The sequence below is a fragment of the Salvelinus fontinalis genome, chromosome 19, assembly GCF_029448725.1.
Source record: "Salvelinus fontinalis isolate EN_2023a chromosome 19, ASM2944872v1, whole genome shotgun sequence".
Classification (NCBI taxonomy): domain Eukaryota; kingdom Metazoa; phylum Chordata; class Actinopteri; order Salmoniformes; family Salmonidae; genus Salvelinus; species Salvelinus fontinalis.
The window spans coordinates 19,161,962-19,176,067 of NC_074683.1; the positions used below are offsets into that span (position 1 = coordinate 19,161,962).

Consider the following 14,106-nt stretch of genomic DNA (forward strand, 5'->3'; position numbering starts at 1 on the left):
ACTTGTGTGTGCTGCTTGGCCATGGAAGCCCGGTAGTGAGTGTTGTAACCGAAGACATGCAATTTTTTATGTGCTATGCGCTTCAGCACTCTGCGGTTCCGTTGTTGCTCCACTTCACAATAACAGCACTTATAGTTGAACGGGGCAGCTCTAGCAGGGCAGAAATTGGACGAACTGACTTGTTGGAAAGGTGTCATCCTATGACGGTGTCACGCCCTGACCTTAGTATTCTTTGTTTTCTCTTCATTATTTTGGTAAGGTCAGGGTGTGACGAGGGTGGTATGTGTGTTTTAGTCTTGCCTAGGGTTTTTGTATGTCTAGGTGTCTGTGTCTAGTCTAGACATATGTAGGTCTATGGTGGCCTGGATTGGTTCCCAATCAGAGGCAGCTGTTTATCGTTGTCTCTGATTGGGGATCCTATTTAGGTTGCCATTTTCCGGTTTGGTTTGTGGGTTATTGTCTATGTTGATGTTGCATGTCTGCACTGCGTGTTTATAGCGTTCACGGTCGTTTGTTATTTTGTTAGTGGTCTTCGTGTTCAGTCGTCTTGCATTAAAATATGTATTCACATCACGCTGCGCTTTTGTCTCCTCACTACAACGAACGTGACAGACGGTGTTACGTTGAAAGACACTGAGCTCTTCAGTAAGGCCATTCTACTGCCAATATTTGTCTATGGAGATTGCATAGTTGTGTGCTTGATTAAATACAGCTGTCAGCAACGGGTGTGGCTGAAATAGCCCAATCCACTCATTTGAAGGGGGTGATCACATACTCTTGTGTATCTTTAGTGTATCTACAGCACCAGTTTGATTGAATCCAGCTCTCGATTTGAAAACACAAGATGAATGCCTAGTCTAGCAGTACACAATCGACAGATCTTATGCCAGATGAGCCAACATAGACACCGAGAAAGGCTTGCCATTGGCTGCCGATAAGAGTTTGGAGATTGATGCATGGATTGATGTCATGGCTTCTTTTGATCTCTGACAAACACATGTTGCTCTGCTGTCTCCTCTGTGTTGGACTGCGCTGCTCTCTTCTTCTCCCTAACTCCCCTAGTGTTGCCCAGCTGTGAGACTTATTTAGCATGACACAGGATATCTCAATATTTTCTAAGGTGGGAATGAGATACTGTCTTAATGCTCTTTGTTCTGTTGTTTTATGATAGATGATATGATCGTTTCGGGAAACATTGATATTTGCTCAAATGTTTATTTAAAAAAGACATGTGTTATGTCTCCTATCTTCTGATAAATAACTCGATACAAGAGGTAAAATAAGCTATATTTGTGTTGTGGAGAGGACATTGATTGATTCACTGACCAACTAATTAGATGAGTATTTTTGTTTGATTGACAGACGTAAACATGACCATGTCAATAATTGTACATGTACAGTGCCTATCATAAGTATTCACCTCCCTTGGATTCTGTCACATTAAAAGTGGGAATGAAATGGATTTCATTGATTTTTGTTTTTGGTCATTGATCTACACAAAATACTCCATCATGTCAAAGTGAAAAGAAAATTGTAAGGTCCCTCAGTCGAATAGTTAACTTCAAGCACAGATTCAACAAAGACCATGGAGTTTTTCAAAGGTCACGGTAAGAACTGTTACGTTCTCTAAAGACAAACCTAAATGTCGTCGCTCAACAGAAAAGACAACTAACAAAGTTAACACCCACCATGGATGCCCACTAGATTTGCTTGAGAAAAGACAATCTAAAAGGATAAACCGACATGAACTGAGGATAGTGAGTAAGAAAGAACAAACTATGAATATAGACCAACTAAACAGGGGTAAACGCCAGATTCAGGCTTTGTTTGGCTACGTAAAGTGAAAGAGCTGTGACTCGCAACTCAGCTAATGTGAGGTGTAGCGCTCCCAACATCTCCTTTCCAAATAAAATCTGCATGTCGTGGGCGAACCTATGCCGCCCCACTTATTGTGTAGTGTTTTCACTTTGAACGAAAACAAGGGGGTTGAGCCCTGAGATGCTTTGGGCTGACCTTCTGGGCAAGGTGTGTCTTTGCGCTAAATCAAATCAAATTGTATTTGTCACAAGCGCAGAATACAAAAGGTGTAGACCTTACAGTGAAATGCTTACTTACAAGCCCTTAACCAACAATGTAGTTTTAAAGAATATACCAAAAAATAATAACAAACAAACAAATAATTAAAGAACAGCAGTAAATAACAATAGCATGGCTATATACAGGGGGTACAGATACAGAGTCAATGTGCAGAGGCACCGGTGTCGAAGTATTTGAGGTAATATGTACATGTAGGTAGAGTTATTAAAGTGACTATGCATAGATAATAACAGAGAGTAGCAGCAGCGTAGAGGGGGGGGGGGGGGTACAATGCAAATAGTCTGGGTAGCAAGTTGATTAGATGTTCAGCAGTCTTATGGCTTGTGGATGAATAGAAGCTGTTTAGATGCCTCTTGGACCTAAGACTTGGTGCTCCTGTACCGCTTGCCGTGCGGTACCAGAAAGAACAGTCTATGACTTTGGTGGCTGGAGTCTGGCAATTTTTAGGGCCTTCCTCTGACACCACCTGGTATAGAGGTCCTGGATGGCAGGAAGCTTGGCCCCAGTGATGTACTGGGTCGTACCCACCACACTTCGTAGTGCCTTGCGGGTCAGAGGCCGAGCAGTTGCCATAACAGGAAGATATGCAACCCGTCAGGATGCTCTCGATGGTGCAGCTGTAAAACCTTTTGAGGATCTGAGGACCCATGCCAAATCTTTTCAGTCTCCTGAGGGGGAATAGGTTTTGTTGTGCCCTCTTCACGGCTGTCTTGGTATGCTTGGACCATGTTAGTATGTTGGTGATGTGGACGCCAAGGAACTTGAAGCTCTCATCCTGCTCCACTACAGCCCCGTTGATGAGAATGGGGGCGTGCTCGGTCCTCCTTTTCTAGTAGTCCACAATCATCTCCTTTGTTTGGATCGCGTTGAGGGAGAGGTTGTTGTCCTTATACCACACGGTCAGGTTTCTGACCTCCTCCCTATAGACTGTCTCATCGTTGTCGGTGATCAGGACTACCACTGTTGTGTCATCGGCAACCTTATTGATGGTGTTGGAGTCATGCCTGGGTGAACAAGGAGTACAGGAGGGGACTGAGCACGCACCCCTGAATGGCCCCCGTGTTGAGGATCAGCGTGGCGGATGTGTTGTTACCTACCCTTACCACCTGGGGGCGGCCCGTCAGGAAGTCCATAATCCAGTTGTAGAGGGAGGTGTTTAGTCCCAGGGTCCTTAGCTTAGTGATGAGCTTTGAGGGCACTATGGTGTTGAATGCTGAGCTGTAGCAAATTAGTAGCATTCTCACATAGCTGTTCCTTTTGTCCGGGTGTGAAAGGGCAGTGTGGAGTGCAAAAGAGATTACATCATCTGTGGATCTTTTTAGGTGGTATGCAGATTGGAGTGGGTCAAGGATTTCTGGGATAATGTTGTTGTTGTGAGCCATGAACAGCCTTTCAAAGCATTTCATGGCTACAGACGTGAGTGCTAAGGGTCGGTAGTCATTTAGGCTGGTTACCTTAGTGTTCTTGGGCACTCGAATGACCCTGCTGGAGAGGAAGTGAAAGTAACTTGCAACCTTATGATACAGCCACCAGAAACAAACAGAGCAGACGAAGCCAACAAGCATCATTCTCTGTTCTTGGATCTGAATCAACTCGGCCCCAAAAGAGAAAAATAAACGGGAATGACTGCTCATGAACTATCCATAAACCGGAACATAGTTATGCATTTTGAAAGGTGGAAGAGTGATGCCAAAATGGCCACGTTCTCACAGTTCCGTTTATAGCCTGCTAGCTACGTTAGTTGCTAACCTTAGTGTGTTCAATGTTCAAGCTAGCTAACATCTTCTGTATTCTGACTGTTTTGCATTCAAATGAATCCAACGATAGCATCATGTAGCTACACTGCAGAAACCCCACAAGATGCCCAATGCTTTATTTCAACTAGCTAATGTTAGCTAGCTAAAGCTAAATATGCAGATTGCTGACATGATAGTGTGTTTCATTTGTAGATAATGCTAACTACCGAGGTGGTTGCAGCATTTTCAGCTCAGGACCACTCCAAAAAATGTATCTAGCTACAAAAATTCAGTACGGTAACACCACACAAACATATATTTCTCAGGGAGATACAGGTGGAGAAGGTCTGATTTCGAGGGAACCTGAGGCTGTACAAGTTGTGGTTGTGCAAACCCCAACACAAGAAATTCTCACAACCAACAGAAAGAAAACCCAATACAAAACTTTTTGAAACATTTTCTGTAATACTTATTCCCTCGGACGAGCCAATCCAAAACAAAACTTACATTTACAATACAGCAAAACGTGCAGCCAAACCAAAATGTGCACCAGGTCTACTTGCTGGCTAAACACAGAACACAAAAATCATATTGACTGCCCACCCTCGGAAGAACAAGTTGTCCTTACCACGGACACGCCGAACTTCAAGGGAAAACTCCTGCAACATCAGACGCCAGTGAAAGGAGTCAGCGTTTTGTGGAACTAGTCTTTTGCAGGAATATGAGAGGATTGTCATCAGTATAGACAACTTGCGGAGTAGAAGCCGACACAAACCTCAATGAACTGAAGAGCCAGGATCAAAGCTTCTTTCTCGATGGTGGAGTAGTGTTTTTGATAGGAGGCTAACTTCTTTGAAAAGTACCCCACAGGGTGCTCAATATCACTGTCTTGCTGTAGAAACATAGTACATTCTCCTTAATTTCTGGCATGTGTACAAAGAAAATGGAGAACGGCCATCTGGAGCAGCAAGCACAGGTGCGGAGACTAAAATGGCCTTTGTCTTCTAAAACACAGCTTGACAGTCTGAGCTCCAACGAAAAGTGACTTTGGGACTGGTCAAATCCGTAAGCAGGAAACAGCCTGGGCAAAGTTCTTTCAAAATGCCTGTGCCATCTCCAAGAATCGGCACAGTTCTTGGCGAGAAGTTGGCACAAGAATGTTATTGATGGCCTCCACTTTTGCCATGACTGGTCAACTTTTCCTTTACCCACTACTTGGCCCACGTATTTCACTCTTTGACAGGTTAACTGTCAAGTTGGCAGATGTAAATAGTTCAAACAGGCTCCATAATGTCCTGAAGGTGTTCTGGCCAGGTGGCACTAAATACTACCACATTGTGATATACGAAGAACCAGTTTTCTGCCCATCCCTGTCTTTGGGCACTGGGGAAAAAAACTGCTGAAAACTTGTAGTTTGAGGTGACTTATCTGGATAGTTTTTTGTGTAGGGATAATAAGTATTTGAGGTGCCTTACTTGTGAAGGTAGTTCTATGTGTCAACACAAATTCATCTGCAAGAACTGTGCTCATTAATGTAGGTAGGTAACTATTTCTTGAAGGCAATTCTTGAACTACTAGAGCAGTATGAGTGCCTTTAATTCTTGACCTCTTGAGAAGCACCCCACCAAAAAGACATGCTTGTTCCTTTGCGACAGTCTTTCGGCAATTTACGGAACTGTTCTCTCTATGGGGTAAGAGCCTGAAAAGCGAGCTTGCCCCAGAACAGGCAACAAAAGTGCGCCTTCGGGCCATTCGATCATACAGGACTTTCATTTGCATCTTTTCCATACTAGCACTGGCAAACTCAAAAGGAGCGGTTCAATCTGTATTGAAAAGTGCCAACGTGCTCTAACGGACCTCTGACATAATGTCCAAACAAGCTCATTCGGACTGAAACTGAGACTCCCGAACATCCTCCAGTACTAAAAATAGCACTATGGCCACCAAAAGTGCTATTTGCTTATGCAACTTTCAAACGGATTCCACAAATCTTATAACACATACATTGTTTGTCAGTGACAGAAACAGTAGAACAAAAGTGTTGTTTGAACACATATCAAGCACAGTAGAGCTTCAGCGTAAGTGATAAGTGACTACGACAATACAGCAACTACTATAATCCTGGGGAAAAAGAAACCTGGATGTTGCCGCTCAACAGAAAAATGAACTAACAAATGAGTCACTTTGACAACTAAACAAAAACAGAATGGGTTTCAAATGGTGTCTGAAAGTTGGCAAAGCAATCAGCAAAGTATCTTAAAAGACACCACCATGCAATGTTCCCTCATTGTTCCCCCACCGATTTCATGTCTCCTGAGCACAAATGCGAAAATTCTGTGCAACTTCCTGCGCGCTTTTACTGTGAACACTGAGGCTGTACCCACTTTAAGTTACAGTTTTAACAGTGGCAATGTAGGCTACTGTGGCTATTTGATCATAACGTAGGCCACCCAGAGTGGTCTACCATCAAAAGCAATGGAGAAAATGCATCCCATAACATTTGAAACCCGATTCAGGAAACTAGGCATATGTCGCAAGTCACGACTTCACAGGAGAACTGTTTAAACGTTAAAACATTTTAATTTAAATCAAAATGCGGTTTTCGTCAGAAATGCCTTCTTGAACATGTGAACCGAAAAACTGAAAAAGTGAGCAACCTTCCCACTAGCCATGATTGGCTGAGATAATGAGTGGGCTGGACATGCCGAGAGAGGAGAGAGGATTGGTCTGCCATATTGTACTTCTGTCTATTTGAGCTCGTCAGTCTGTGTTGGTAATCCTGTCGAACGCTGTTTTTTAAAATATGTATTGTGTAGTGGAGCTGCATAAGTGTTGCTCTCCACTTTCTGGAGGATCATGTTTTGAAATCAGTGGAATTAGAGCATGATAGCTAAAGAGATGGATAAAACACTTGTCTCCAGGTTACATCTTCAAACTAAGGGCAACTGTGGTATGGAAATCCAAACAGGGAGACGCGTCCATCATGCATGATAATGTAAACAGGTAAGATTATCAAGTGTTAGCTGTTAGCTACATAATTACCTCGACACCGGTGCCCCCCGCACATTGACTCTTATCTCTTACTTTTTTAGTACCAGTGGTAACAACAACTAATATCTTGGTTTTCATCCAGACTCTAACCTCAGTGGTGATCAACATGTGGAGCAGTCAGTGAGGAAGGCCTCAAAAAGCCTGTTCTTGCCAGAAATGGCCTACCCACTGAAGATCTGGTCACAGTCTTTACTACACTGGTCAGGCCTTGTCTGGAATACAGTGGAGTGCAGTTAGTTGGATGCAGTAAAAAGCAGCAGGCCCAACTAGACAGGGTGCAGAGGACGGCCTTGAGGATCATCTCCAGAGGTGGAGCAGTCCAACCACAGCTCCCCTCACTGCAGAGCATGCGAGAGCAGGCAGCAGTGCACCTAGTGAAGGACATGCACACTCTTGACCATCCACTGATTGAACAGCTCCCTCCAAAAAGAGGTAATTGCACCACCAGGCTCCTGAGAAACAGCCACGAACTGTCCTGTATAACTGCCCATACCAACCGCCTGCGAAACATCACTCCACCCACTGCTGTTAGACTGTATAATAACTCTAGCTCTTAAATGGTTCTCCCAAAAGTTCTCTTTCCATCCCTCTAAGTGAGCATTTCTCCTTTGCCAAGATAATCCATCCTCCTGACAGGTGTGGCATATCAAGAAGCTGATTAAACAGCATGATCACAATGCCACAGATTTCTCAAGTTTTGAGGGAGCGTACAATTGGCATGCTGACTGATGGAATGTCCACCAGAGCTGTTGCCAGAGATTTGAAAGTTAATTTCTCTACCATGAGCTGCCTCCTCGAATGTCGTTTTGCAGATCACGTGGGGGGAGGCACACGTGACACGGGCACATTTTGGAATTATAACACCTTAAAACATAGTTTTTGAGCTATTCCTTCTGCATCCATTGTACAATTAGTCTGTGTGGTTAACGGGGGCTGAGCTGAAGAGGTATTTGTGAGACAAGGGTGGATCCCAAAGGTTTCCAGTCCGGTTCTTTTTACAAAAAGATGTCTGCTATCTATGAAAAGCTGAGACTCTCACAAACATGCACGATTTCCTCTATGACGCTCAGAAGCTACACATGAGCCATTAGAAGGGGTTCTTCTATATGGAAGAACATTGGAAATCCCAGGACTTAGTGTCTATAATACTGTATTAAGCTCAGATAGTTGCTGTCACAAACTGCAAATTCTACAAATTCTTTACTAACTGGTTGTATATTCATCTCTGAGCAAACAATTTCTGTACTTACAGCATTCATATTAATTCATTTTTGGCAGGTTTTTGCTTTGGATGACCTTATTATGTGTATTGACGTTTGTGACTACATTTCCCATTTGAATTTGATATATCATTTTCGAGATCGTTTTTTTGTACATTTTCTAAAAGTACATACTCAGAGCTTAAAAATGATATATCATACACTGCAGTTGGGGGAAACATGCTTATTTAAAATGTGATAAACGTGTTATTCCACCTTGTAGACAAGTACTAGAAAACCCCCTTAAGTTTTTCACACCTACTCAAGAGCTCTTTTTTGAGTATGCCCATTCAGCATCGTTCATACCCTCTTAAGCTTTAGTTCGACGCATCTCTTTAAGTATTCACGTCAGGCCATGTGCTAAACTGAGTGATTATGGTAGTGTAGGAAACAAGTGGTTGAAGTAGTAACCTAAAAGAAGGTACATCTCCAGGTAGAAATACACTTTATCTAGTCCTTGACCTATATCCTAACATGTTGCTCTTCACATTGTTTCTGTTAAATACACTATATATATATAACAACAACAACAAAAAAGATGTGAAGATGGGCCGATAGACAGGGCCGCCTTGTTTCTTGTTTAGCTTTGTAGTATTATTTTTAAATGTTCTTTCTCATGTTATTAGCCCAGAACATTTTTTGGTATTATTATATACAGCCGGAAATAACTTTTGGATATCAAAGAGGCAGTAACTCACTAGCATTTTGACCAGGAATACGACATTTTTTGGTATTATTATATACAGCCGGAAATAACTTTTGGATATCAAAGAGGCAGTAACTCACTAGCATTTTGACCTAAATTGGAACCTTTGATTGTACGTTCCAAGGCGATTGAACTTATCCCAGAGGCTGCTCCAAGACGCCGCCGGCGGAGAAGAAGTATTCGGAGTGGACTTTTAGTCCGACTCAGGAGGCGTGCACACCATCCACTGCTTCCGAGTATATTACTCGTTTATGTTCAGTCCCTGGACAATAAAGTTGACGAGCTCAGGGCGAGGAATCTCCTTCCAGAGAGGCCTCAGGGACAGTAACATGCTCTGTTTCACAGAATCATGGCTCTCTCCAGAAATACTGTCCCCATCCATACAGCCAGCAGGGTTTTCAATACATTGTGCGGATAGGGATAATGAACTCTCCGGGAAGAAGAAAGGCAGAGTTGTATGTTTCATGATTAACTACCCATGGTGTGATTGTGGTAACGTACAGAAACTCAAGTCCTTTTGTTCAGCCGACCTAGAATACCTTGTGCAAACTGGAAACTTCATATCCTGAGGACGCATTTATTATAGCTGGGGACTTTAATAAAGGAAATCTGAGAAAAACGCTACCAAAGTTCTATCAACACATTGCCTGCAGTACTCACACTTCAAAAACTTCAAAAACACTCAACCGTTGTTATTCTCTGTTCCGGGATGGCTGCAAGGTCCTCCCCCGACCTCCCTTCGGCAAATCAGATCACGACTACATTTTGCCCCTCCCTTCCCATAGGCAGGAAGTACCCGTGCTAAGGTCTATTCAATGCTAGTCAAGACTGTTTTGATCTCGAGGACTGCGACATGTTCCCGGGTTGCATATGAGAATAACATGAACGTATACACTGACATGTTTAATAAGGCATTTCTGCCCCCCCCCCCCCCGAATAAACATTGTTATGAAAAAATGTCCTTTGAATTAGGAATGTCGGTTTTACGGCACACTTGAGAGATCCAGACACATTTGTCAATAAAACAGATGAATGCAACTGTTTATGTCAAATTGTTTTGTGTCCTACTTGTAGCCCTGGTTGTACTGGAAACTTAATTGTGAAGCTAAATATAGGGGTTGGACATGCAGATAAATGAAAGTCAAATAAATGAAATGTCGATTTTTGCTGGAGTCTCGGGTCTGATCGGGTTAATCCCACTTTAACACAATAAAATGTTAAGAAATCCAAGGGGGGGTGAAAATTTATGATAGGCACTGTAAAGGTCGGAGTCAGTAGTAACATATGAATATGATGCAATATCATCTTCTCCATATCTCCCTTCTAACAGCGTGTCTCCCTTCTAACAGTGTCTCCTCTCCATCACTCCATGTGTAACACTGATGTTGTTCCCTGTGTTAGTGGGGACCCTGGGTGAATGCTTGCATGTGAATCTCAACGCAACAAGGATCAAGTGATCACTTCACGTCTATGTTACAGAACCAACATCCACTCTAAGCACAAGAGTTCAACGATTATGCAAGATAAGACACTCAGGTTGTGTTTACACAGGCAGTCCAAATCGGATCTTTTGCCCAATTATTGACTCGAGCTGATCTGATTGGTCAAAAGACCATTTAGTGGAAAAATATCAGAATTGGTCTGCCTGTGTAAACACAGCCTTACATACACTTACCCTGGGAAGACGGTTGGTCTCAATGGATGGTTAACTATTCATTATAGACATCCTGCAAACCTAGTTGGAGTCCCATGGTGTTTGTGGGTGTGTCATTTCCAATGTCCTATACATCTGGCGGAGCGAAGCCCCTTAGTGTGTCTGTGTCCTTTACCTGTGGCGGTGCCCCGTGGTTGAGGCTTTCCTGTGAGGAGAAGTGGCTGTGACTACGTCGGCGCAACGGCAGACGCTGGTACTGGCGCTGGTACTCTTCCTCTTCCTCCGAGTCCTCCAGGCCATACAGTTGTCCGCTGCTGCGGAGGTGCCCGTTGTTGGCACTGCCACCCGAAGACTGGCTCATCCTGGACAAGGATCGTGCCCGCATCATCCAGTTCTCTGGGAGTGGCACCTCGTCTGACCGGATAGAGAGGTCATAGACGGGGGGGCCTAGTGAAGTTATTATTACGGAATCCATGTTCGTGTAGGAAAGAGCAAGAGATGTTGTACCTAGTGTAATAACGTGTACCTTTTGGGTGATCAGTTATATTCTACTTCTAGCAGAGTGCATTCTTGCCAGAGTGCATTCTTGGTTCAAATAGTATTGGAGTACTGGAATACCATATTGAGTGCCAGATAGTTTGGATTTGCACTTTTGAGACTAGTCCATTTTGCTCCAGGAAAACTTAATCAAGCACAGCAAGGGTTGCAAAGCTACCAGTAATTTATCAAAGTAATCTATGGCAATCTATTGTAACTTTGGTAATTTGCACTTGAATAACTTAAAAAAAATATTTATATATAGTATTCATTTTTTTATATCTATGTTCATATTGTCCATGAGTTTTGGTTCAAGAGAAAATAGGCTAATTAATTATAACATCTAATAAACAATGGCATTGTTTTCAATGAGATGCATCTCTTCAATTTATTGACTTTTTTCACAACTGCCACTAGTTTCCCGCCCAAAAATGTACAACAAAAACATATTGAAGTTGTAAAAAAATATTTCATGCTGAAACCCAAATATGAAACATCAATGGTGTTCACTAAATTGATGGTATATATTTAGGATAATGTTTTACAGCTTTGTCATTCTATTTTTTGATTTAAAAATCATCAAATTGTATGATTTTATCTATTTTACGTGGCCACACAGAGGGCCAGAGATAATCAGACATGTGATAATCTGAAGTACCCGAAAATGCCACTAGATGTCATCTGTTAAAATTAATTTTAAAAACTTGAATGTTACCAAAGTCCTGGTAGTGTAATGGTAAACTTAAAAAGTTACAGTAATATACCCTCCCTTTGCAACCCTAAGAACAGCTAAGGCATTTAGGCTTGACCCGTGGCTACATTGTATGTATGTGTATGTACTTCATGTCCTAATATCAATGAGCACATGCATTAATATATACAATAGAATAAGAATATGTTTATGTTAGTGGTGTAGTACTCACCGAAGCGGGACGGCTTGTCCAGCAGACTCATCCGGCGGCTGTGGAGGACCTCCGTGTTGAACTCGGGGTCTCTCTCACCCTGCTCCTCCAGGATCTGCTGGAACATGCAGGCCATGTCGGCCTCAGCTGTCAGGGACTCCCGTGCGCCGCCCTCCAGACTGCTCTGTGGACTCTGGAGACATCACCACCACCATGTCAGTACTTCTCTAGGCAAGATTATTTTAGAAAACATTTGTTTTTCACTAATGTTTGTCATCGTGCCATTGTGGTGTTTTGAGCCCGGCTGTGCTAATTCTACCAAAGTTCTACCAGAGTTTCACTGCGATTCTGCTAGTGGCATGCGTCTATCAAAAATGATGCAGTGACCAAAGACTATCAGAGGGATTTTCAGGCTGAATTAATGGGAAATCCATTTAGAAGACGGCTCTGAAGTGATGTATAACCTAATGTTAGCTAGCTTGCTAGCCTAGCTGGGTAAGTTAGTTAGCTAACGTAACATCCTGTATTAAACTCTGAAAGCCATCAGCTAAATCAAATAGCTATCTTTTGGTTTACACAGTCAATCAATTTAGCTTATGCCATGATACTGGTACTGGTAACATTGCTAGCCTGTTAGCTACCTTCAGCAGAGTAAACATGTTTGTTTGTTCGTTCTATCTTTGACTGACATTAGCTAATGTAAGCTAGCTAATGTTACTCTTATTTGGTATCTCAATTTGGTTGCCAACTATTCCACCTTTGTTTGGAAAACACTCAATTACTAAAAATAATATTTTTTGATATAGCTAACTCACTGTATGTTGGTAGCGATGATGAATGTGTTTAAATCATATATGGTTGGTTAGTTGGTTCTCAGCCAGTCTCAGCTGGCTAGCAATCTTGCCGCTAGTTAGCTAACAGCAAGCTGACAATTTTGAAATGTCAATGTTAGGTATGCTTAGCTAGCCAGTCTAATATAAATCAATACAATTAGTGGGGTGGCTAAATTGTGTATGGTTCTGTACTTTGTTGTAGGTGGTACAGAATCTGATTCCACCAACATGCGCTTCTAACCCCTAGCTCTGCACAAGGTTAGGGTAAGTTAGAGAAAATATTTATAAGCTAACGGCTAAAATAGCTGAATTTACAGTAAGCATGGTATAAACAGAAATTGGGTAGTGTTTGTATGGTTTTGTGTTTGTTATGGGGTAAAAGGTGGTTAGAGGTAGCCTGAGAACCACATAATACCTTCCAGACCATGTAATCAATTTAGTCTTCCCCTCTTCTCTTTTTTACCTTTTCTTTTTGTAAAAATCATGTTATCTGGAGTCATTCCACACTGCCCTGCTAAAAAATACACCAAAGCGGGGGCATTTTGGGCACACAAGCATGAGGGAGCGGACACAGCAGTTATCAAGGGGCACTGAAAGATATAAAATGAAGACTACAATAGTAATGTCACAACCACCTCATTCTTCTGTCTGCAGATTCTCAAAACACAGCACAAAGACATTCCCCTGCAAAATTACCCTGCAAAGGGCTACTATTGACAAGAATGATCTGTCAAAGTAAATGGGCTGGGGGAGGTTTACAGACAGTACTTTGAGATGAGGAAGGAGTTTTGGTTGTGCAGGGTTGTGCTTAGACAGTAAATTGGTTGTTGTGTATTCATACTGTGTAAGAACTGCCTTTCTAAGACCTTCTTTAGCCTCCCCCCCAGCCCATTCACTAAACAATAAGATAGTCAGTCCCATTCGGTTGACACCTTTACCAACAAAAGTGTTTTGCTCTATGTCCCTTCCACAAAAAGAGTAAAATGCTAAAACCACAACCATGTCTTTCCAGCACTCGTGCAGTACCAGCACATTTTCTGCAAGAGGTCTAAACAGTTGGTGGTTAAGAAGCCCAACACCACTTTTGTCAGTCTTATACAGCTGGCCGTTCACTGCAGACAGGACAAGCCCATCGCCATAAGCCCAAAGAGTCCAGCCCACCATGCCGAACACAATTGCCAGTGTACCGAAGCCGGATAAAGGACTTTGGCTGTGTTTACACAGGCAGTCCAATTCTGATATTTTTTCCCCTAATTGGTCTTTTGACCAATCAGTAGGGCTGTCCCCAACAAAAATAAATCTTGGTTGACCGAGAGTCGTCTTATTTTGAT

The 14,106-nt window shown here is 42.5% G+C and overlaps 1 protein-coding gene across 3 annotated transcripts in view; it reads right to left on the reverse strand.

Annotated features, from left to right (window-relative positions):
- Positions 1 to 14,106, reverse strand: part of LOC129816464 (melanophilin-like) — a 133,677-nt gene that overhangs the window by 33,146 nt on the left and 86,425 nt on the right. For 2 of the 3 annotated variants that reach the window (XM_055870989.1, XM_055870987.1), the window contains 2 exons: positions 11,964 to 12,135; positions 10,679 to 10,950 (listed from right to left, as the gene is read on the reverse strand). In XM_055870989.1, coding sequence (XP_055726964.1) covers positions 10,679 to 10,950; positions 11,964 to 12,135 — 444 coding nt within the window. The remainder of the gene's footprint in view (positions 1 to 10,678; positions 10,951 to 11,963; positions 12,136 to 14,106) is intronic. The other variant, XM_055870988.1, reaches the window with a different exon arrangement.